Source organism: Sinohyriopsis cumingii, chromosome 6 (genome assembly GCF_028554795.1).
Source record: "Sinohyriopsis cumingii isolate HCF-2022 chromosome 6, ASM2855479v2, whole genome shotgun sequence".
Classification (NCBI taxonomy): Eukaryota; Metazoa; Mollusca; class Bivalvia; order Unionida; family Unionidae; genus Sinohyriopsis; species Sinohyriopsis cumingii.
The window spans coordinates 83,079,790-83,107,669 of record NC_142966.1 but is presented as its reverse complement, the minus strand read 5'-3'; the positions used below and the strand labels follow the sequence as shown (position 1 = coordinate 83,107,669).

The 27,880-nt window shown below is 34.7% G+C and overlaps 1 protein-coding gene across 1 annotated transcript in view; it reads left to right on the top strand.

The window, feature by feature from the left end:
• The first annotated feature begins 21,998 nt into the window (after positions 1-21,998).
• The window catches only part of LOC149797336 (uncharacterized), a 41,331-nt gene continuing 35,449 nt past the window's right edge, over positions 21,999-27,880 (top strand). The window contains exon 1 of the mRNA XM_089962061.1: positions 21,999-22,112. Within this exon, the coding sequence (XP_089818187.1) occupies positions 22,070-22,112 (43 nt within the window). The 5' untranslated portion in view covers positions 21,999-22,069. The remainder of the gene's footprint in view (positions 22,113-27,880) is intronic.

Below are 27,880 nucleotides of genomic sequence, written 5' to 3'. Positions count from 1 at the left end.
TTCAATGAAGCAAGCTACTTTACTAAGTTTCTACTCTGTTGGAGACCACTGCTCTACCCAAGAGTAGAGTATGCTAACATTTGTCTGCTATTCTGTTCATCGTTTAAGTTCCTTATCACCATTGTCTCTGTATTATATTTGTCTTTCATCACCCCTGTCCCTTTCTTTCTTATTGTAATTTTTCCTTCTCAATAACAGTAAGACATAATAGGAAATTAAACATATTTGGACTATGAATTTGCAAAAGTTGTTTAATAAAGATTGTTCATTCTTGATTCTTGTATTCGAATATTTGACACAACCTTGACATTCAGACAATGAAACCAAAGCGCTTGTTTCCAGAATTTACCTTCTGTTCCCTAGAAAATATGTTAATATTTTATTTTTGTTTTTTGCTCATGCATTATTTGAACGTTAAAAAAGTCACTATTTGTTCTCTAATTTCAGCTTTGATTATTGTCGTCTTAATGTTGATATAATCCTTGATATTGAGAAAATATTAACTTTTGTTCAATACCATTTGGTGATCATTTGCTTCCCGTTTTCTCTCACATTGATATTTTTTATCTCTGAATATTTTGCACCTTTTCACTAAAACTGTGTCTTGTAATGTTAACCTTCTTGTTAAACCTTGATATTTAGATGCAGAAAATATCGACGTTTGTTTGTTAAAAGTTGATATTTATTTGCTAAACTTTATTGATACTTTGCTCTCGTCTCTCGCATATTTTACAATTTCAAGTTGTTGAATTGTCAATATTTGATATTTATTTACTGGCAATTTGAATTCTTGATTCTTCTTTTCTAACATTTTGGAAAGAATATCATTGATATTTAGATTTCAAAACGTTCAAAATTTGTTAGCTACAGTTTGTTCTTTGCTCTATTTTTGTCTCATAGTTGATTTGTGTTTAAGTCTGATGAATTTCGATATTTTTGTCTGTTAAATCGTTTTGAATCTTTTACTTTATATGCTGATGTAAACGTATTTGAATAGTACTTCCACTTTCGCATGCCAAAATTCTTCTAACTTTCGATAATCTAAATTTCCCAAAATCCTCTTTTCAATCTGGGTTATGTTTTATTACGCAAGAGTCTTCAAATATATGTTTATGTATATGTTTTGGTTATTGTTCTCGTGAGTAAAGGCAGCATAAATGTACGCAACTATGTCAAACATTCAAGTACAGGTTTGGTAGGATTAGAATGATTTGTGAGAATATGGGTGTAGCAGAATTGCTACATTGATATGTATGTAGCTGTAAAAAAGTGGCACGTTTGTAAGATTTCGACAAATTATCACATTAGTAACAGCTTTGACAAAACAAATAAGTTTCTACCTACTTAAATGCCCAAACTATTTCCATATTGGCCTCATGTATCAAGTCTTTATCCATGATGGTCCCTCTTAACCGTAGACATGAGACATGCTTGCTCTTCAAGGACTTAAAAACTAAAGGTGTCTTGTCAGCACATTGCCTATACAAATTTCCTTAGATAAGGGCTAAATATACTTACATCAGGCGAATTTCATGCGTCTTGTCTTTTCTTATTAAAAGTTGCACAAAGAAACTTGTATACCTATTATTAATAGTACTAGTATGGCACGTCTTCTACATATATTGAACTGTAAATGGTTTAATATTTCTGGTGGTTTTTGTAATGAAAACATGCATATTTTGGGTCTAGTAATTGCAAAGTAAAATCTATAAACATTGTTTTTCTAAGTTTGCATTCTCACAGGTGGTGCATTCTTCAGTAGTGGACTAATACAGTCTGTCCAGTTGGCAACTGTGAAGTGCTTCAGCTGCTATTAAAATATTTGCACCACAACTTCAGCCTCTCTTCAGTCAAGCCTGAGATTTTATGTCCTTTTTATTTACGAGTACAAAGTACCTTGTTCTCAAACAGTATACTAAATGATTCGGGCATACCCTGTACAATACAATAATGACCACTGAAATTAAGACACCAAATATACCTAGCACTGACATGACTAGTTACAACTATAGGACCTGTGACACAATTTGTGTTTCTTGAACGTGGTCAGTCGATGCCTTCTTCCAAATGAATGATCATCGCACATTACTACAGAATTGCTTGCGTAATACCAAACATTAGAATGGATTCGTAATCATAAAGAAAAACCTTTAGTGAAAACTTAAACAAAATTTTAAAGAAACTTTGGCTTCGGTCTGGTATTAGGGGTGGGTAGTGTGATTGAATGAATACAGATACAAGAACAAAGTATATTTTACAATTGAACTACTACAAACCCTCGATATGTTTTGAACTTGTCACAATACAGAATGACTTTAACAGAAACCGGACAAGCTTTTAATTTGCCTTTGGCAGAAGAGGTAGGTAATATGCTGGATATAATGACCTTTGTTTGCTCTATAATAGGGCGTATGAGGGATGGTAATTGTGAATCATTGCTTAAACGTAGATGTCAAACTTCATTACTTTTACTCCCACAATTTTGATGCTATTCTTGAAAAACAAATTGTTGGTGCTCGCCCTGCTCACTACCATTGTGTATTGGATATTATGCGCAGATTCTTGTTAGTAGTGTTGGTTGCTGCTATATAAGACTATGGATTGGTTAGTAGGCGTGGCGTTGTTTAGTTGACGTGGATGCTGGCTAAATTATATATTGCTTCGTAAAGTCGAGTGCTGGTCATTAACAATGTGATAACCAGTAATTGCATTGTTCGGTATGAATAGTGCTGGTCAGTCAAAGCACGTATTGGTTAGTATGTGTGCTAGTCGGTTATTAGATGAAGCTGCTGTTAAGTAGGTGAGGGCGTTGTTCAGTAGAAGTGATTGCTGGTGAATCAGATGTAGTGTTGGTGAGAAGATGTATGTGTTGGTCAGTATGTATTGGTGCTAATCAGTTAGACAGGATATATGATTATGGTGATGTTAGTATTGGTAAGTAGGTAGGAGTACTGGTTGGTAGATATGACTATATGTGGGAAGCTGATAGGTAGGTATGGGTGTTGGTTAGTCAGAGGATTTGTTTATTACTAGCCGAGGATGTTGGTGAGTATATATTTGCACTCGTAAGTAGATGTATGCTGCTGATCAGTAATTGATAGTGTTAGTCAGTAGCTATTTGTGTGTTAATCAACCAACAATTGCTGTAATATGAAAAAGTTAATAATACATAACAAGGTTTCTAATTGGATCTTAAGGTTGAGGTGGTTTAAAATCATGCTATGGTTCGTTGTGAAAGCGTTAATACGAATTTGACATATTGCAAGAAAAGTTACAAATAATTTCAACAATGTAACTAGAGATACAACCATTTTCAAATAATTATATTTTATTAACAATTCTCTAATCGCAGCCTGATTCGACAACTTTACATGGAAGAAGAACTAAAATCAATGTCTCTAATACTTTTTTGGTGTTTTAAGCGAAACTCCGCTATACAGACAGTAGAAATCAGCCTTCTGATTTTGATAATAACAAGGACACGCAATACAAAAATCCATTTACTAACTTAATAACGTGTTGACTACATTTTAAGAAACAAATTGAAGGCAAGAAGAAAAAATGCTAAGGAAAAACTTAACTATTGAGAGATTGAACATTCGGATATATATATATATATATATATATATATATATATATATATATATATATATATATATATATATATATATATATATATATATATATTAATTGTCTCTTGCAGGAAAAGCACATCCTAAAACCCATTGCGTTTGTTTCGGTCACGATGCGCAGTTCAACTGCTCTTCATCGATTGTATTGGCCATTAACATTTCATGATGCTTTATACAGAGAAGTTGCAACAGTGGTTATCCATGTATGAATGCAAGGTGCTGTACGTACACAAGGGATAACTGATTCCCACCCGAAACGAAAACATTGTAAATAAACGTGGACTCCTCAGCACGAATTGCACTATTTCTTATGTAAGTTTAAGGGATGGGAATTATTGTTCTGGCTATGGAGAGCCAGATTACTTAAGGGTGGAGTATGATCGTGCTACAAGGAAGTATTTCTTTGCATATGTTATAATAATAATAATAATAATAATAATAATAATAATAATAATAATTATTGCATTAAACTAACAAGGAAGTGATACTGTCAACAATACATGTCATGATCATATTGACGATTTAGATGAAGAACAGACCAACCATACATTTTGGAAAAAATGATACTTCATACTATATTGAAACATGTAAAAAGTATAAGACTGCAAATCTGAATAATTAATTTGTTTCATATCAAATACAATTGGTTTCTTTTCTCTTCTTTCGAGTATTTTTAAATCGATAGATAGTCATCACTTTTTGTTAACATTTGTGTAGAAGAGAATCTTATTACGCAATTTATTGAAATGTGTAAGGCAAGATCGTCCAGCAAGTCCGTATTAAACTTATATAAGCTATTTGCACAATTTATTCCAGACCGATCTAACCGATTTAATACGGAAATAATGAAAAGTCGAGCCAAGATGATTTTACTCGTATTGAATTGCCATGAAAACGGATGTCTAATAATAGTTTCACAGATTTCTGAAATGTACTGAATCGCTGAGATGTATGATATCCTCGTTTAAATGGCAATCTACCGCTATTTTGTCATTATACGGTGACACGATTTTTTGTGTGTAATGGCGATAATCAAATAAGTTGGCGTGACGTTACACACTACACCTTTGGGCACATATATTTCTGGATTTATATAACTAAGATGACCAAGCAAGCATATACTATATTAACAAAATAAACTGAAAGAAAATGGTAGAACGTTTACAATTGAATTCATTAATTTTTAGATCTTCTTTGACCAATAGATCGAGAGATTGCTGGACACATTTGTTAAACCAACCTCTTAGCTTGACTATTCAGATAGTTTGAAAAGTGTTTGATGGCACTCCAATGTTAGAGTTTGAGTTTTAATTGGTTAAATTTTGAATTAGGATGTCAAGCTGTGTTCCATTTCTCCCTACTTAGTTTTGATGTATTATCTTCATAAATATTCATACCATTACATTTCTGATAATATAATTTGTGAACATTTCCACCCAAAATCTAAGTACAAAGGTTTCGTTAGTTAGATGTTACATTATGTTACATTATGAGGCCCAATAACTCATTGTGATCGAAGGGTCACGCTTCACAGTAGGGTTATAATGTAATGTAATCACATCATTAAATGTGCATGACTGTGATGTACAATTTACTATTTTACATTTACGCTAAATATAGTTTGGTCACGATTAGTGTAACCAAGTGATGAACTCACATTTATACGTACTGCAATATTAAGATCTAGGCAATGTCTTAATGATATAATACATATTTGATATACATTATCTTATAATGTTTGATTAGTTAATAATATGGTTCCTGACAATTTGCTATTTCTTCAGATTGTCTCTACTTAAACGTTTACGCATCAGCCGTATGAACTGTTCTTATGACCCTTTAAGATAGTTTAAGATAGAGATAGATAGAAAGATCGATCGATATATATATATATATATATATATATATATATATATATATATATATATATAGAGAGAGAGAGAGAGAGAGAGAGAGAGAGAGAGAGAGAGAGAGAGATATAGATAGATAAATAGATAGGTATATAGATGGATAGATAGATAGATAGAGTATTACGCATTCTTGTCGGAAAAGGTTCACAGACGAAGATGAGACATAGATACAGCGGTAATTGTGTAAACAAATTGCATAACAATAGACACATTCATATCTATTCATGCAAATACACAGCAGCTGTAAGTTCCTACACTCATTTATACAAATGCATTCACAAGGTAGCTATAACTACCTGCACTTGTTTGCACAAATGCATTCACACAATAGATGAAACCACCTACACTCATTTATTCTAATGTATTCACGCAGTGGCTGTAACTACCTACACTCATTTATACAAATGCATTCACACAGTAGCTGTAACCACCTACACTCATTTATTATAATGCATTCACGCTTTGGCTGTAACTACCAACACTCATTTATACAAATCCATTCATACAGTATCTGTAACCACCTGCACTCATTTATTCTAATGCATTCACGCAGTGGCTGTAACTACCTACACTCATTTATACAAATGCATTCACACAGTAGCTGTAACCACCTACACTCATTTATTATAATGCATTCACGCTTTGGCTGTAACTACCTACACTCATTTATACAAATCCATTCACACATTATCTGTAACCACCTGCACTCATTTATTCTAATGCATTCACGCAGTGGCTGTAACTACCTACACTCATTTATACAAATGCATTCACATAGTAGCTACAAATACATACACTCATTTATACAACTTCATTGACACAGTAGCTGTAACTACCTACATTTATACAAATGCAATCACACAGTAGCTATAACTACCTACATTTTTACAAATGCATTCACACAGTAGCTGTCAGTAGCTGTAACTACCTACACTCATTTACACAAATGCATTCACACAGTAGCTGTAACTACCTACATTCATTTATACAAATGCATTCACACGGTAGATATAACTACCTGCACTTATTTGCACAAATGCATTCACACAGTAGTTGTAACTAACTACACTCATTTATACTAATGAATGCACACACTATGTGTCACTACCTACACTCATTTATACAAATGCATTCACACAGCATCTGTCACTACCTACACTCATTTATACAAATGCATTCACACGGTAGCTGAAATTAACTACTCTAATTTATACAAATGCATTCACACAGTAACTATAACTACCTACACTCATTTACACAAATGCATTCAGACTGTAGCTGTAATTACCTACACTCACTTATACAAATGCATTCACGCATTGGCTGTAACTACCTACACTCATTTATACTAATGCATTCACACAGTACCTCTAACTACCTACACTCATTTATACAAATGCATTCACACGGTAGCTGTAACTACCTACACTCATTTATACAAATGCATTCACACAGTGGCTGTAACTATCTACACGTATTTATACCAATGCATTCACACATTAGCTGTAACTACCTACACTCATTTACACAAATGCATTCACACAGTGGCTGTAACTACCTACACTCATTTATACAAATGCATTCACACAGTGGCTGTAACTATCTACACTCACTTTTACAAATGCATTCACACGGTAGCTGTAACTACCTACACTCATTTATACAAATGCATTCACACAATGGCTGTAACTATCTACACTCATTTATACAAATGCATTCACACAGTGGCTGTAACTATCTACACTTATTTATACCAATGCATTCACACCGTAGCTGTAACTATCTACACTCATTTATACTATTGCATTCACACAGTAGCTGTAACTACCTACACTCATTTATACAAATGCATTCACACGGTATATGTAATTACCTACACTCATTTATACAAATGGATTCACACAGTGGCTGTAACTATCTACACTCATTTATACAAATGCATTCACACAGTGGTTGTAACTATCTACACGTATTTATACCAATGCATTCACACAGTAGCTGTAACTACCTACACTCATTTATACAAATGCATTCACACAGTGGCTGTAACTATCTATACTCATTATACAAATGCATTCACACAGTGGCTGTAACTATCTACACGTATTTATACCAATGCATTCACACAGTAGCTGTAACTACCTACACTCATTTATACAAATGCATTCACACAGTGGCTGTACCTATCTACACTCATTTATACAAATGCATTCACACGGTAGCTGTAACTACCTACACTCATTTATACCAATGAATTCACACAGTGGCTGTAACTATCTACACTCATTTATACAAATTCATTCACACAGTGGCTGTAACTATCTACACTTATTTATACCAATGCATTCACACAGTAGCTGTAACTACCTACACTCATTTATACAAATTGATTCACACAGTAGCTGTAACTACCTACACTCATTTACACAAATGCATTCACACAGTAGCTGTAACTACCTACACTCTTTTATACAAATGCGTTCACACGGTATATGTAATTACCTACACTCATTTATACAAATGTAATGACCGGTAATGATGGATACTATTCTTAGCAAAATGGAAAAATACTGGCATTCATGACGCAACCATTCTACTCTCAAGGGAAAAATACTGCTATTGATTACTCAAGCATTCTAAGATCAATGTAAAAATACTGGCACTGGCTGTTCATCATTATAAGCTCAAACTTCTAAGCTTAATGGAAAAATACTGGCACTGATTACTATTGACAGACCAATTTTAAATATCACGTAAAAGCTGAATGGAAATATGCTGCCATCGATATCTCTGCTAATTTTGGTGCGGAATAAACACAACAAGGGATATTTATTTCATTCATTTTAGTCCATGATTTTATTTTATTTTCTTGTTGTTCTCGAGCTGCTAAGACCATCCTGGATTTACTAACTTCAGCCATTTTACCATATATATTACACTCCCAAATTAATAACACTAGCGTATGTTAAAAGTTTTATCCAAAAAACGTTAAACAACATATTGTCGATTTTGATTGGTATCTAACATAGTCAGAGAGGCCAAATATTTGATAAATAATTATCTTCAGTAATATTAATGAAAATATCTTTGTTAAATTACGGTGTTACCAGGTCATTATAAATCACACAGCACATCTTGATTTACTAGCTTTAGCATCACTCTAGGTCGACTGTTAAAACGTTTTTTATGCGTAACTATATACATTCCGTTTTTAAATCAATAACACTTGCGTCTCTTACAAATCGGCCTATCCGACAATGTCAGAGACTGATTAGAACCAAACTGAATTTGTAGTATAGAGTTCTGATAAAATGTTCAGTCATAAACAAAATTAATGAACAATCAGTTTACAATCATAGTGTGGTCTGGTCATTAAACTTAAATGTATCACGGGAAAATTCCTTGTATGTTTTAGTGCAGTCTAAAACATGGCGAGGTCTCCGGGCGTTGTTTGTTATGGGGTAAAACAATACGGTATATTACTTATTTGTAAATTAACAATATCATATTACTTAATATATGATCACGATTAGTTTTTAATAATTGATTTCTTTCATTCTAGACTGGTCGTCGGCATGTTCTCTTTTATCATATCATTGTTGTAGTGCTCTATAGTTTCTCCTCCCCGTACAGAATACAAGGTTCTGATTTGACTCTCACTTTCATTCCGCACTGTATGCATGGTTTTGGTCCTAACTGGGGCTATCCTTCTAAAGAAAGCATTGAACACCATCACCAATCACATCTCCATAGACAACTGTATATACTGGTAATGGTGAAGTTATCACCCGGACCAACACAGGTCCACGTTGAACGTTTTGTAAAATCATGCTATTCTGTTATCCCCGATCTAATTGATCAATCACTGTAGTAATTGTCGATAATTTGATCATATTTGTCGCCGACAAACGCTACTCTCCATGACTCCACTAGTAAATAAATGCTGACAAAGAGCGGCTGAATTACTGATAATTTTAAAGGGAATTATTGCCGGCTCGTGTTCCACCAATCAGAATTCCTAATCGATCAACATCAGCAATGACGTTATTGGGATAAAATTCATCTTGAATATCTGGACAGGTTTGTTTTTTTTACGACGACCATCGCGAGTGACAAGGCCACTTACAGTTGCTATTCAAGTGAAAATTAGTCATGTGGTTCTAGAGCGCTGAGGAGTACCTCTAACTCAGCTTCTGCATTTATTCCCTTGTTCCAGATCTAGTTGTTACGCCTGGTTTTCTCCTTTTTGCCGTTTCTTCAAGTTGACACTTCATTCCTCTTTGTTTTTCTTACTCATTCTTGTTGCCTTCATTCCCTTGTTCCAGATCTAGTTCTTACGCCTGATTTTCTCCTTTCTGCCCTTCTTCAAGTTGACACTTCATTCCTGTCTGTTTTTCTTACTCATTCTTGTTGTTTTTTTTTCAGTATATTTCTCTACCGCTTGGTTAAAGATTTTAAAATATTTAATATCTTCCTTAGATCTAATATGATGAGTACTACCAGCAACGAGATACACAAGTTTGACAAAATCGGCAGCGTTTAGACCGCAAATTTGTCCGGGTTTTAATATTGTTTTCTTCTGCTATACCCGAACGCGGAAATATAAATTATTTGGTCTCTAACCCTTATTGCGACAATACCTTCCTCAGTAAATGTATACATTATGTTAGATATGCCACTTAGTGATGGTGACTGTTGCAATTCGGGCTGTGGTTCTTGGGCCGTTGAAGAGATTAAAGATGGCCAGCATTATGCTCGGATTTTTTTTCAGGTTGTCTCAGTTTCTGTAACAAAATGTTTCGTTGGTCGACAATTAGTTTAGATAACTGTTCAATACCTTCTGTAAATTCCATTTGAGCTTACTGACGTTCTTGTAGCTGCTGCCAATTTCCTGTAGTCGTTGTCGGGCGAGTTTAGTTGTATGGGATTCCATAGTTAGCGCAGAATCACTAATTTGTATAGTACAACAACGATTTAATTACACATCCTGGGTCAGCGGATGTACTAAGATGCACAGCAAACTCAGTAAACACAGCGACATTGTTATTTGCTCCATGAGACCTCATCTGGATTTTGTCATGCTTCAGTGATGGATTTCATCTTGCCAACCATGCTTACATACAAGGCTCGGACTGGCCTTTGGTAACAAAGAAATCAACACCGTATGTACTGGGTGGGTTGGGGCCTCATCACCATACAAGGCTCGGGTTGGCTTTTGGAAATCAATAAATAACCAGTTTCCATGACCCGGACATTAAGGGGAGCTTTGACCGGGGGTGGTTATCACCACCACACCCCCCAAAAAACAAATAAAGGTCGGTTGACCTCGCTGCTCAGGAGCTACGTAATCGAGTGCATGTGCCATGTATATAAGTGTCCTTAATAGATGCGCAGATAAATATAATTTAGGACTGGTATTTGGTTTAGCCTGATATATTGAAAGCGAGTAATATATTATCATTTCATTACCGAGGTATCCCCAACTCCACTAGAAAGTTGATTAATTTTCTTGACTAAAGATTTGTTTTTCATAAAGTGACAATACAATTTTGACTGTGATTGTTATAGACTGTATCAGCGAGCCTTTTCCTGCTTTGTCACTGTGCAATGAACGGCAAGACCAGGATCTGAAAGTCCATCACCTTATCAGAACAAAACAAAAAAGAACCAAACATAAAAGAACAAACAAACAACAAAACATCAAACTAACAAGAATGAACTGAAACGAACTGAAAATTGTCTCAAATTATGATGCTGTGTGCGGCTGTGAGAGTTCTGACTTTGCTAAATAAAGCTAATAGTTAAAATCTCAATTCACACATTAAGAGCAAAGAAAAGCAATATTTGTATCAGATATGAAGTTCTTTGCAAGAACAACTTAGTTGTATAACCGAATAGCTCCCTATTGACGGCATGAACATAGCTAGGTAATAATATCGCTGATGTCAACACTTTCTTAAGAGCTAAGACGTAAATATACCTACAAGCCGACGTAGTTTTCATTTAAATAAATTCTCATGTGATTTCTCAGCATAAAATCTGTAATGCCACCAGGGGCATGTCATGTATGAAAGTACATGACGACAGCGGACTGTCTGAAGAATGAAAAATAATAACTCGCGTACAACGTACGAAAGTCTTGCTGGCAAATTTGCAGACCAGTATCAACGTTTTGGTGTCGTCCTATGTACGACCACAGCGTGCGATATGCACTTTAAAAATTAGAAGTGGCTTGTGCGTAGTCAAGATGAATTTCTTCAAAGACTTCTGGATGACCGTCTAACCACAGAGAAACTGCTGTGGTGTCAAATAATTTACTATAATCTTGACCATTGTCTCGATTTACATTATTAAATGCAGTAAACACATAGTTTGGAGCAGTAAGACTATGTCGGGTACTATTTGCCGAGTATACTGTCCTGCAATAGAATATGGTGTGCGCCCGTAGTATGTGTGCAAAATGAGAGCGTTTGAGTTTTTCTTACGAAACACGGTGACTCTGTGTTTGGCTCCAAAAGAGGCATTGCGAAAATCTCTCCAAAACCAAACACGTGATTGAGATGAATTGCGCACGAACACCAGTCGAAGATGTGCAAATCCAAAGTTGAAATTAGGATTAGGAAATGGTACATTTGTACAGCTTTGTCAGCAACGCCAGCAAATCTGGTATATTATCAGTTGCATCGTCATTGTTGGGCCTTGGGTATTCTTGTAACCATCCGTATATATTGCAAGCCAAATAATCGTCCTGGCAACATCGAGATTGAACCAAAAATAATCGAGTTCCTTTTTATCGATGAAATAACCTGCACCTTGAGCAACTCCATGATACCGTTGTTTAAAAAATCCCACTTGGGCACTGGCGGGTAATCAGCATCGTTGGCCTTGTTGATGGTGTTCGCGTTACTAACCGTCGTATCCGATCCCGAAGAGACTGAGTTGCCCATGAGCCCATTTGTTTCAATCGATCCACAGCAGCTTTTTTAATACTATCCAAGCTTGCATTGAAATTTGCTTAGCGATGGGTGCAGCGCGCGAAGATACGTCGTGAGTGCTTTTGGTGCACTCATATATAATCCAGGAACACCTTTTCCAAGCTCAGTTCCGTATCATGTCATGTACACAGGTTTTCTCACGCAACCATGCGAATGGGTTTACACGCACGACTTTCATTGTTGTTATTAAAAGCCAGGTCGATATGTAATGTAAAGTGTTATCGTCAATGTTCCACTGCGCAGATCGACCATATATCTGTCTAGATATAATAAGGGAAAAATGAAAATGGATCAGCCGATTATTATGAGATGAAAGATCCAAATATGCTGCAGGCGTAATCAGTATCATGCTACCTGGTGCCACGGTTGGCGAAAAACCAAACATAATGTAACTACTCCTATCGTTTCAGACATGTTTTCGTAACTACCACCGATGGCGTCACAGGTTACATTTACCTGGTTAGTTGAGGTAATTCTCACAATGTCAGGCACGATATGCTATCCTACACGGCGAAAACGTTTATCATCTGGAATGTTGCAGGGCCAACCTAAAACTGATCTTACTGACGACTGATTCTTTGACAATAATAGAAATGACTTGCACTCATAAGCACGTATGGAAATTTTAGTCTGTTTTATTCAACACGGAATTTTTGCTCGAATTTCTTCATTGATAGATTCTATGTCGTACGCGCCAGGTGATGTTTAATATTATGCCAGTTCGCACCAGGGTGTGCTGAGAAGAAAAAAAGAGTTATTCGCGGGCAGACTACCAAACGATTGGGATCTTATATTAGGCCAACTGTAATATACTAAGAGCGATGCTAGTGAGATCTCAAGTGTGCGTGATTCCTCAGCAGACGCAAATGCAGAATCAGTAACACTGAATTCCGATTTTGTGGATGAGTTTGTAATTATTGAGGTTACATTCCGGGCGGTATTTAGAACCACCTGTTGCACTGATGCATGTATTTCACGTAAGACATGCACTGTCTAAATCGTTACAGAAGATGTCATTGACGTTGTATATTTCCTGAATTTATTCCCCAAGTTCATGAATCGTTGAACGATATGTATCTCTGACCATATACTCATGAGTTAGTAAGCTTTGACAAATCGATGTAGCTTCATTTATAACATCGGATGCAATTTTGCCCGCACTAACTGTTTCCAACTGATCAGCAAGCTCGTTCGGATCACACGGTCCACCAAGGCCCACTCCTCGTTTTCTGGGTGTAAGTATTAGTATCAGTTGCTGTGAAAATCTTTGGACCTATTTGTCTATCCATTATGATGACTCTTCTAAGGCGTGAGATTTTTGCGTGTCAAAATCTGTTTTATGTTCCTAACACTTAATACAAAGTGAGACAAGATTTATGATGGGGGATGAGAATCAGCATCGTGGACAAGGATTTGAAACTGGAAGACAATCATACGAACACATACAAAATTGGATACACTATACTAGTCTGAACGTTGTTGTTTCTTTTTTTATACGTACTTCGAGTGGTATATATTATTACTTGTTAGTATTGGACTAGTTACGGTATGGAATCATGACGGTAGTATATATACGTCAAGGTTGTTTGCCCTTAACTGTAGTTTGTGTCACAGCAAATGCGTGGCTCATATTCAATGATTTCAATTCATACAAGTCCGTCAAACAACTTATTTCCGAATAATGTAGATTGCATGATCCGTGAGTCTATTTATACCGTCTCCAGTCATGATTTGCTTTTCTTAGTGCATGTTATGTCTATCAAGTGACGTTACTAAGGTTTGGGAAGAAAAGTACCCCAAGGTAATTACTTTATTGAATTTCCAGCAAGGACAACTATTTGACCAACATTTATATTTATACCATCTGGAGTCAGGATTCCTATTCAGTAAAACATACCGTTTAAAATGCTGTTATTTCCACCTTTGTCGTCTTTTGTATGTATGTATGTATGTATGTATGTATGTATGTATGTATGTATGTATGTATGTATGTATGTATGTATGCATGCAAGTATGCATGTATGTATGTGTGTGTATGCATGTATGTATGCATGTAAGTATGCATGTATGTATGTGTGTGTATGCATGTATGCATGTATGTATGTGTGTATGTATGTATGTAGGTAGGTAGGTAGGTAGGTAGGTAGGTAGGTAGGTAGGTAGGTAGGCATGCATGCATGAATGCATGCATGCATGTCTGTCTGTCTGTCTGTATGTATGTATGTATGTATGTTACTCATATGAGTCATGTGGCAGAGTGGTATAAAGCTCTCGTCTTTGCCGATTAATGCCATGTCATCTCTGTGCGCGTGGATCCGAGTCTTGAGCTCAACCAATGTGTGTATGTGAGAAAGCTTTCCAGCAACTTCCATTGGGTTGGTAGTTATTACAGGTTTTTTTCGGGTTATTCCTCCACCTTTTATACAGTCCGCCATGTATAGCATATCGTGTGCTTTACAATGGCGTTAACCCCAAATGTACGAACCCTTATGGTTGTTTCGCATTGTCAAGGATCTCAAATGAAGATCATATGATGATAATAATGGTTTATTTTACTATCGACAACAAAGCCGAAAATAGATGTATTATGTTTCTTAAGGATTCGAAAAGTATTTTACTTACCTTCAGATTTGGAGGGCAAAGGGATGGGCTGCGTCAGTCACGTTTGGAAAAAGATGGTAATGCCAAGCTGGGAGGGGTGGGTAGAAGAAAGCACTCCCAATAGTCTACCCCTAGTCAGTCGTTAAAATAACATAAAGGTAGTCAGATCTACCGAAAGTGGAAAATTGGTGCCTTGACATTGCATGATGCATCTTCATGCCTATATGTTCATGTGCGTCATTTTATTATGCTTATTACTATACGGTACAGCAACACAGTTAGGTTACTAAGCGTCGTGGCAATTGCCTTAGAGAAATTAACATGGACTGAATAAAGGTTTCGTCTTAGAGTAACTTTTTTTTAAGGGACTCCCAGAAATGTCGGTATCAGAACGAGAAAAGAAATGAAAAGCTTACAGAAAATAAATTTAAAAAAAAATCTAACGCGGTATGAAACATATGCAGTATTCAGTATGCTAATATAGACACTGCCTGGGAGAAACGATAATCTGATAGATTTTCCCCAGAGTACATCAACACTGGCGGACCTATTGTGAAGGAAAACAAAATTCATTCCAAATCGTGCCTCTATCCCTGTTTTTGGCTCATAATTAGACGTCCGCTAGCTGGCAGGAAGCTCTGTGGGTACCAAGGCATAAGAAAGTAGGAAAAACATTCAATTATGCAGGAATTTGCATGTTAAGAGAATTTCCCAAACTCTAAATATTACAATAAAAAGTTAAGATTTTTTTGGTGTATTTTTAAGAAAATAACTGCATGAAGAACTTCCTCAGTCCGAGCTCATTGAAATAACTGTTTCAACTAAGAAGAAATGCAGCTGGTATTTACGTGGACACATGTACGTTTGCAGCGGGGGGAAAAGTCGGGGTTTATACAAGAAACCAACCCTGATCAAGAGTGGTGCAAGGAAGCAGTACAAATTATTACCGGTATGGTCCTATTTATAAGATGGTGTTGGGGCCTGGGGGTGGGGGAAGGTCAGTACCACACCGATAAGAGTTAAAATCTATTTCCACCACTGTTGTGCATAACCAAAATCTAAAACCTTATCTGTACCCAAAATCTTAATCCTTATAATTTGACTTGGCATATCTAACTCAGCAAGGAAACCAAAGTAAAAGTAATGTAATAAGGGCAGATATTCGCGCACTGTAGCAAATATTTGCAAATGAAATATCCAATTGCACGTGCAATAATAAAATTATCTACTTTTGAACTCTGCATGAATAATTAAGGATAACAAATAGTGATAAAGTTTTTAATCTCTACTATTATCTATAAATCCTATAAAACGTTGAAGAGTTACCATATCGGTATTCAGAGATGTTATCGAATCCTTAATTTCACATCCACTGAATGCAAATACGGAATATATCCATAGTTTTAAAAAAGTATAGAATACTTTTACATATATTACAGTATAACGATTTCAAATTGTTGAGACTGCATACAAATGTTTGAATTTCCAACTGATAGGTAAGAAATGCTGACGACTGAAAGATGCCTGTTGATACATGTTTCATTTATTAGAAGAAGAAGCGTATTATTATTGTTATTATTATTATTATTATTATTATTATCATTATTAGCAGTAGTAGTAGTAGTAGTAGTAGTAGTAGTAGTGGCAGTAGTAGTGTCAACAGCAGTGGTTGTACCAACAGCAGAAGTACTAATACCTGTTATAGCTGTTAACGTGATCTCCTGAGCGTTAGGGATATTTTGATATAACATTGACGTATTCCATCATACCATGTGATACCATTGTCATATCTGCCTGTCCGTTTGTCAATACGTACGTTCTATCCTTTCCTACATACCTAGGATGAATTTTATCAAACTTGATATTTTATTTACCATTATATGTTAAATAGGTGCCCTCTCCACAGATGTTTTGAGAGGGGGTGAGAATTCAAAAATTTTAATTAGATGGATGTTGCTGAATAATAGATCAGTCTTTATAATACTGTCATAGAAAATCCAAATGCTATATATGACAGATTCACTCGCGGTCCAGCGGGTAGGGAGGGTTGAGTGAGATGGGTGGATCATTGGCTGGGCAATGAATACCGTACGTGTGGAGATTTGCGTTGTATAGGCATATCTCCGTTCCTTTTGTTCTTGTTTCCTTTCTCTTACTTCTATTGATAAGTGGATACACTAAAAATAAGTGCAGTCTACAATCTTAAAATAGTGGTTTGTGGTTTATCCTATGGAAGAATGATATAACATATTTTGAATTACTTTGCATTTATATTAAAACAAATGATATAGCGTAGTCAATACAATCGTTAATCGTGGAGATAACTGGGATAGGAGTCGCAGCAGTACGAGTTATACCGATGGGAATAATAGTAGTATTAGCTGAAGTAGCAGTAGTAGCAGCAGCACCAGTAATAGTAGCATCATCGTAGAAAAAGCAACAGCAGTAGTAACAGTAGTAGTAGATATATATGTAGTAGCAGCGGTAGTAGTAACTATAACAGCAGTGTGACATTAGTAGTGGGATGAAGAGAAGTTACAAGGAGAATTAACAAAATAATTAGATCATTCTAGTATAAAATCCTCTTTGCATACTGCCTCTCCTATTTCTGTACTTTTCGAATAATAAAGGAAAACAAATGAGATGATCAATTCTGGAGAGATCGAGATCGAAATCTATTAATTACTGAATAAATGAAGTAATGGGTATATATGACTAGTATAAATGATGTGAATCACACACACTCACACACACACACACACACACCTCTCTCTCTCTCTCTCTCTCTCTCTCTCTCTCTCTCTCTCTCTCTATATATATATATATATATATATATATATGGCACACGTGATCCCTTGCTGGATCCAGTGCACTTGAAAGGATTTTTATTCGCCATATGATTTGTATTCTTTATATATATATATATATATATATATATATTTGATAGTTGTGCCTTAGAAATTTGTTAACCCTGAGTTGAAATCATCAGTCGGTGAAAGTTGATTACTCAATAGCAATATCTTTATGTTTTTCATGTTTTATGTAACTGATTCACACTGTCCCGTAATGCATGATTAAGTTGGTGATGGACGGGAAACATTAGTGCTGTCCCCATGAATGAATCTGAAACTGGAAGATAAACGTATCAACACGGTTCATATTGACTTACCTCATTTCAGTTCTACAAGGAAATTGTTCTATTCAGTATTACAATAAGGAAGAAAATATGGCCCGCAATTATATTTATACCACATGCAGTCTCGATTCCTATTCATTAAACCATGCTTGTCAAAAGGCTGTTATTTACACCCTTTTACGTCTCTTCTATATATAGCAGTCAGACTTAAACAACTCTATGCACCTTAGTCAGAAGCTCAAGACTCCAACTATCAGTGAAGAAGTATTAAGGAATTCCCCTTGGTACGTGCCACATCTACCTCGTACCCTCCTTAAATAGAGATACCTTTCAGATTCTTCAAGCAAATGGGTAAGGCCCGTTATGGTTGAATCGTATTCTGCATTGAGCTCAAAATGATGATAATGACAACGACGACTACGATGAAGATGATGATGAATTCCCATATTTGCATTCGCTGGACAACAGAGTTAATAATTAAAATGCTGTATTTGTTTAGAATGCGAAATGTATTTTGCCCAGCTTCAAAGCTGGGAGTTGAACTGATTATCTGCTTACATTAGGTTGGTAATAATAATAATAATAATAATAATGTTAATAACAATAATATAAGAAATGAAGGTAAGACCAAATTAGTATGGGATGGGTGGGTGCATATCACACCTATTAACACGTCACCACCCAGTCATTCAATAAAGAGAGAGTAATCATGTCTACCAAAAATCGAAAATCACTCGCTTGACATGGTATGTTTAATTGTTCAATACTAAGTGGTGTGCGTGCGTATTGTCAACATTTTAATAGAAGTATGCCGTAAATGGCTGTATGCAGAGGTATGCCGTAAATGGCTGTATGCAGAGGTATGCCGTAAATGGCTGTATGCAGAGGTATGCCGTAAATGGCTGTATGCAGAGGTATGCCGTAAGTGGCTGTATGCAGAGGTATCCCGTAAATGGCTGTATGCAGAGGTAAAATCTTGTGTTTTGAATGAAAGAAGGACACAGTGGTTAAAATGTTGATATTGGTTTATTCTTCGGAACGTTTAGGTCTGGTTGGATTCAGTGTTATACAGCACAGCAACACAGGTATATTACACTGTGTCTTAGCACTGCCATGGTGCTGGAATACCTTTTTCAAACAGGAAGCCACAAATTTCGAATATAGTGACAATAGAGGAAACAAATATAAAAACAATAGAGAATATTTACGTTGTGAAATCTAGCACGGTGTGTCCCGAATATTTTTCATTATTATGTATTCCTCATACTTCCTCCTCAGTAAACGCGTCAGTAATTACGGTAATAAGTATGGGCCCTGATTATGTTATGTGCCTAAATAGAGAAAGTCCAAATACAAAAAGGCAACACTGCAAATAACACATGTTTGTTGTTTTATTATTACGAACAATAGGTTCATCTTCCGCAGAGAGCCTCTAATGTGTTTTGTCAAACACTAGCGTAAACAGTTAAATTGGAATTTGAAAAAAACCACGGAAAAATAACATGAACGGACACAATTCAATACATTTTACTGACTATATTAGTGAAAAGACATCGTGCAGGTAAATGAAGCAATAAACAATCCACCACTATAATTTAAACGAAACATGGAAAAATACTTAAAAAGAGTTGCTTTTGTGATGAAGATCTTACCCTCCTTGTGACTGATGAAGATCTAACCGAAACGTAAAAATACTTAAAAAGAAGCTTCCTTTGTGGTGAAGAGCTTGCCCTCCTTGTGACTGATGACTATTTAAAAGAAACATGAAAAAATACTTAAAAAGAGCTGCTTTTGTGATGAAGAGCTCGCCCTTCTTGTGACTGATGAATATTTAAACAAAACATGGAAACATACTTTAAAAAAGCTTCCTTTGTGGTAAAGAGCTTGGCGTCCTTGTGACTGATTAATATTTAAACGAAACATGGAAAAATACTTAAAAAGAGCTTCCTTTCTGGTGAGGAGCTTGCCCTCCTTGTGACTGATGAAGATATCAAACACGGTCAATGTGTTCTTTTATCTATATCGCCCAAACGTGTATAAACAGGAATGAATTATGTGTTTATCGAATTCCGGTTTATGCACGTTTTATTTGACCATATATCACGAAGCATCCAAACGAAAAACCCCATTTGATTAGTAAATAGGACTGGCATTGAATGAAATGCCTTGTACACATTCTGTTTTCAGAGTGATCATAATCTAAAGTACAACCTACGATCATGAACATAAAATTAAGCATGGAACATAAATTAAAATACATATATATATGGGCAAATATTTGATAATGTCTTTTGATTAAAGATGTGCTTTTGATCTTTGACCCCAGTGACCCCATGCGCTACCGCTTAAATCACGTATATATGGTAAAGATAACTAAAACCTATCTTTAATTTCTACCAGTTTTATTTTGGATGAGTTGTGATAACATGCAGACCCTTACTTTGACAGAATGACGTACAGACGTCCGAATAGTATGACAATGTCCACACGCCTGATGCAAAATAATTGGTATAAACTATATTCTGCAAGCGTGAGCCGTACCTGTGATTCCAATTGTACCACATTACATTTCCTCGGCTGATTGCCGTTGCGGAAATCACTGTCAGAGACTTCGTTGAAGACATGATCTAGTATATATTTTAGATCAAGTTCATGTCAATCGAAGTCAGTCGCCTCGTTGAATAAAAGAACCAGCGTTACTCAGCATTGAGTAATTATAAGCATACGCTGCAAAATGCAATATGCAAATTTCTAGGACTATGGTCATTCAGAGTCATTGTAATGATATTTTTCTTTCTTGGGGGGTGGGTAGAGGAGGTTTGTTCATTCTAATAATAAAGGTACTGTACACACAAAGACATAACCTTTCCTAATTTATCTGGTAATACCGAATAACTTTGCTGTTTGCAGTATGAGAATGCTTTCCCTGGCATTGATGATGAGAATTGATCGAAAAAAGAGTACAAAGTACGAAACACTATCTTTGTGCGCATGAGGCTCAGGAAATTATCTCCATAACACTATAACATGGGTTGGTATTCCCTCATTGTTGTCGAAATTTGCAATTTTTCTTCGGTCATGCCTGCTTTTCCACTGTTTCAATATTACCTTGAACTACTGTTGTGGCTTTTGAGAATATTTGATATCGTCAGCACAATACACACTCCTTCCACTACATGTATCTTAAGAATCACGCACATAATTAAGCTCATGTACTGTTTATACAAGAAATAATGTCAAATAATTGATCTTGACATTACAACAAGGAAGATAATATCGGAGAAACCTCACAGTCACGACTCAAACATTAGTAAAGCATTAGCGACCTATGAATCATATTCACCAAGGTATGTTGCCAAGTCTTATGGAAGCAAGAAAGGATACAAGGGCCCTACTATGAGTTGTATCTAGCGGTTACGAACAGATATTATTAAATATATAAACGTTTTAAGTAAACGTTAAAAATGTATGACATCTTACTATTTCGTGTATGAGATATCAAAGTTATTTCTTTATTTACTTAGCTCTATCTTACTTTTTGTAGCAGGTTGTAATTACCCTCTCTGGGCCCCGATGTGACCACAATCCATGACGGGCTTTACAGATGTAAGGAAATAAATGAAATATAATGAAATGACATAATGTTAACATAGTGTCTACCAAGATGAAATTTGCTTAACAGTTTTCTTTAAGAGGGTTTTTTAATACTTTCACTATTCGAAAGTTCATTTTTCTTCAGTAGAGATTTCACGAAGGTTACAACTAACTTTATCAGGCTGCAGACAACAAGTAATTATGCCGTATGTCACGTGGATTTTTCTGATTATTGTTTTTGTCGGTGAGTATTATTATACTCTTCTGGTATTCATACGCGTAGAAATATTGTACAAATGATTCAGTCTAATGTATTATACATGTTTTCCGCATTAAAAATCGCCAGGTTAGTTCGACGATCCTAATTATTAAAATTATATTGGTAATATACACTGACGAGAAGTTGTAGGCTGCTGATCGCACTTGAGTTTCTGTCCTTCATACCAATCCTCACAAAAACCCACAGAAGGACTTAATTATTGTGCACAATGTTTCATCTGAGGAATTAAACTGTATTATGCCATTATAATTGCCGCTATTGTTTAAATATTAATCGACAGTAAAGCTGACTGTACCAAGCAGAACCTTTTTTCCTGTTTAAATAAGTATCATTTTAAACTACTTCCTTTCAGTTGCTTTTATAATAAGACTGTTAAAATGATGTACACGGAAACATCCAGATACAAACCCGCGTTCAACTGGCGCAGGTCAGGCGAGGGGCCAAGTAGGGCTTTATCATTGGGGGAGTTCCTATTTTGCACAAGTCAAGCCCGCAAACTGCAGAAACTTATCATAATTTTGCGGAATTATGCTTTCCTACTTATGGTGATATGTCAGGTAATCAACTTTTCCCCGACATCCACCACCCCCACAAATGGCTTGCTGCAGATAGCACATTAACTGCGCAGAGCATAAAGTGAATCTTCTGAGACCTTTCTTCATCATAAGATATATATTTCAAATATTGCAGTAAAAAACCTTTCCATTCCATAACTGATGATAGCTCGTTTGATTCTCAAATTTAATAGTGTCTTATGTATAACAGAACCATACATGACACTGTTGGTATTATTTGTAACTTTAATTTTACAATATATCATTAACTTTCTCTTAAGTTCTTCCCTTTGAAGATTTGTCATATATATGTTTATCAAATGATAATCTGCCGAGGGGATACTGCTAAAAATATAATAAACGTTTTACAAAACAAGATGAAAAATAAAAACGGCACATGGAAGATTAAGATGCGCTTTTGCAGAGAATGCTTGCAATTCTCCTTTCTTCCCTCGGTCTCAGTTTTGGATGATTTCATACACAGGCCATTTTTGACAAACTAAATTAGATGTCTGTAATAACTGAGTAATGCGACAGTCTAAATCTGCCATACAAACATTCAAAACAGTACAAGATTTGGTAAATGACAAAGGAAATTAAGTATATGCGGGTAAAATGCGTTTTATTTTTTCACAGTAATTTTTTGACTCAGTTTTAATGAATCCTTTGGCACAAAAACAAATGAATGGACGCTAATACGAATATTGTCATATAATATGTTGTTATGCTGACTGGTATGTAGACATACATTTTGAGCATCACTTTGACTCGATTATAGACGGAACTCTTGATATCCCATATTTATTTAACGTCTACATTTTTTTCATAATGGGCACAGCTTGAATTCTTCATATGTATACTTGCTTCGTACGATCTGTACTTGTAGTTTTTATAAATGGGTCATTTTGCAATTTCCTTTTATTATGTTTACTGGTTAGTGATCTAGCATACGGAGATGATTACACATTTATAGAAACGGTAATGTACAGCGTTACATATAATCGTTTTGGAGTTGCAATTTTTAAACAGCTGTCATTGATGTCTATTGATCTTTCAGGCTTTCATTTATGTTTGGTTTAGGGTAGTTTTACTTTCGAAGGTATTATTGTTTAACTTGATTATTCCACGATAGCCTGATTAATAGATAAAAGTGGTATTTTTTTTTTGCTGGAAAGGCAAACAAATTTTCAAATACAGGATTTGTTTGCTCTAGTTATGATGTTCAGCTGAAGTGTCAGTATATGTCCTCATAATTATTCAAAGATCATATGAAAGTGTAAAACACGAAATTTGCAGCAATAATAATGAAAAGTGTATGACTGTCAGATGCTGTAGTTACAGGGTGGATGCTGTTTGATATCCAATCCAGTACAGTTTTTAAGTACTACTTGCCTTTTAAAGATATTTTGCAATATTTTTTATAATGAAACGGAAGTAAATTGTTTGCAAAAATTCAAACGATAAATCAGATTACCCTAGAGTGGATTACGAATGCGTTAACGATTCTAGTAAGTATGTATTTAGTTTTCTTATTTTCGTATCATTATACAGTTTTGCAATTAAATAATAATGGATTACTAATGTAAAGACATAAATGATAGGTTTATTGACATATTGACTTTACATATGAACATAGAAGCCTAAAATACAAACAAATTAAATATTTCAAAAAATCTTTAGTTATGTGGAAGTTATTTACAATCAGTGTTCTTTTTCAATAAAGTGAAATATAATTCTTTCAGTTGTCATTATAAGATTCTTTTAAAATCGACCATTGATCATCGTAACATATGTCTCTGTTATTATTTGAGTAAGACATGATTTGCACCATAATTGTCGGTCCGTAATCTGCGTTTGTCATACCAATAATTCCTGCAATATATATTTCAAAAATTCTAATCACTATAAAACATAATTTTGTTCCGATATGAAAATGTTCTCAATACCGATTGATGATAATTAATAGATTGTTACAATGCATATAGGAACAGAATCACTTGGGGGCAGATATCGCGCGCGCGCGCGCGCGCGCACACACACACACACACACACACATATATATATATATATATAAATATAAATATATAAATATATATATATATATATATATATATATATATATATATATATATATATATATATATATATATATATATATATATATATATATATATATATAATTTGTTTGCACATAGGGAAATACAAACTTCAAAGAATCACTTGAAATTATGAATTACTGTTTCTTTATGCTACATAAGTGCATGAGGACCTTCTGAATTATATCATAAAGAAATGCAAACAAAGTGCAATGCTAGAGCATGCAATTTGGCGCGCTACTAACATAACCATTTTCTACGAAGACATACGTTTATTTGCGCGAGCCAACTCGCGTCTTTTGTTAACTCATTTTTGTTATAAACGTGAGTTTTAATATCGCGTTTGAACTTCGAATATATTTTTTTATACAAAATAAGTACTTAATAGAAAGACTGAATTAATAATTTATGAAGAAGTGTTTTCTCAACTGCGCAGCTGAGAAAAAGTTTACATGCTGAAAATACTTTCTGCAGAACATCTGTGGACTAAGTTATTAATTTTCCGCTAATATCCACCTGAAGGTAGTAGTTGAGTAATTCATAAGCCACCACTTTTCCACTTGCCTTTTTCATGATATTATGTGGCATGTACATATGTACATATAGAAATGCCGATTATTTTAAATAAGGATTCACCGGAGATATACTTGTAATTAGCGACAACTAATTTTACATGTTAGGACATGTTTTAAATGAATAAAATAGAGTCAGAGGTGGAATACATATGATACTTAATACATATGCTGAGGCTAAACTTAAATCAGATCTTGAGTATTAAAACGAATTTAAAGACAATAAAGCACGTGTTTGGAGAGACTGAATATTTATGAATGGTTATGAATAGTGTTAATGAATGGTTATGAATAGTGTTAATGAATGGTTATGAATATTGGACATTGATAAATGATAATGATACAGATAAAGGTCAATGTCATATATTATGTACCTAGTCTCTAAAAATGTATATGGCTGGGTCATTTGTCAATCAATGCCCACTTCAAACTTCAATGGGCAAACGAAGAAGAAATACTGAAACTGAAGACAATTTATGTCATGGAGTGATCAACATTTATTTTGGAGGAATTCTAGAATGTGGATTTGAATGCATGAACAAATGTACTTGACTATTTTAATTATCATGCTCTGGCATCATTAAAACATACTCCTAGTTAGAGATAGTGTGCTCCACTAACTAAATTCATTGCAGAAGTAATTCAAAGAAGACGGAAATGGTGCCAAAACCTCAGTGTCTAAAATTATAATTTACCTTAAAACACAAGTATTGGTTACTTGCTATCGAAATTTGAAGCTGTATGTTCAGTTATGATTCCAAAAATGATTAGATCCAGTACTTTCGATCAAGAGCAGTGGCAAAAATCATGCATATAACTTATATATACCGGAGACAACAACAATAATAATTTTGAAAATAAATATTTTGGTTAGTTTCAAGTAAATGAATAATGCTGTTATTCAAGAATGAATGGAAAATGTAAGTAAAAAAACGTATGTAAAAATATGTGCTGAAGAAAGAAAAAAGAAGTATTGTAAAAAAGAAGTATTGTAAACTTCCGAAATATCTTTCAGTTTTATGAAGGAATCTAATAAATAATATATGACATTATTTTATTGAACAAGAAGAACAAACGTACCAATCCAAGTATTTGTAGCTTTAGTACCAATATCCATAACGATATTGCATAAAGCCTACTACTGTTTAAGTTGGTTGCATTTTTTTCTCCGTCTAATAAATTCCCATAATCGTCCATGTATTAGCTTCCAGGTATACACTAGTAAGTAATTCTAGTCAATTATCAAAGATATCGTCATTACATATTCGAAATAATTTATTGTCCCAGTAATGCCATTTTCGTTTTAAGCCTTAATATAAAAGAGTTAAACAGATAATTGCAATATAATCTAAAAGGTTTTATATAATTTTAAATTGAATCTAAGCAAACATTTGCCGTGTTTGGATTTACAACAACACTGATTGTAACAAATGGAACGCTTTGATAATAGGTACTAACTGGGCAGATCTACTGCTAACACCAAGCGATATTCATGTGCTAATTGATATAGTCACAGTCAAACTATAATAGTTCTCTACTTTGTGCATTCCTTGTACAACTTTAACAATTCGCCCAACCGATAAACGGTGGTCTGACTGCCAGATTAAGAAATATGACAAGGAAAATGGATAGAGTTCGCAAATGTGTCATTAGTTGTGATAGGCCAATGAAATGGGACAAGTTCAAGCAAATCAGGAAATAAGTAAACAGCATGAAAAGGTGTGCCAAAAAGCAATATATGGGTGATATTGATGAAAAATCTTTCAGACTCTGAAAGAAATGTTCCAAAACCATTTTATAAAATTACAAAATCTTTTTTAAATCAGAAAATCAATCTCAAATTCTATTCAACCACTTACAGCAGCTACGATAAATAACGCTTTGGTTTGCATCTATGATGAAATATAAAAGGCTAACTTATTAAATGATTACATTACACACTGCTAACTTTAAACTAAAGAAAAAGAAAAAATGTTCTTTCACAATTCTAAAAGTATACAATGCTCCTAATACATTTTTATATTGAATCTGCTGACATAGCAAAAGCTTTGAATGGCCCATAGTGCTAACAGTCTTCATATCTTACAATGATATAGTCCATAATGTCTTTAAATGAATTAACAATAATCCCAAATAGTTGTTTACTCGAAAATGTAAATAAACACTTTGTAATTCTAGTGAATAATCTGAATAAATAATTCTCTCAAATTATATCTTAACTACCACGTTTCCAAAGAGACTGATATTAAAATTGGAATGAAGATCTTTGTTTGCTTCAGAGCCTGATATAAAAACCTTAGGCTCAATAAGAGGGTTAGGCCTGTTTACATAAATTTATACTGGCATATTCGCAGGTTATAAATATGTTACAGTATACAATAGGCCGGTACTGATATAATGTAAAAATTATTTCTAGAAGCACAGTTCATTTTCCTTTCATGTCTATATCCAACTAAATGCATTAAGGGAATATCGATTTGTTTCTGACTGTATTCCCGTCCTGGTGTAAT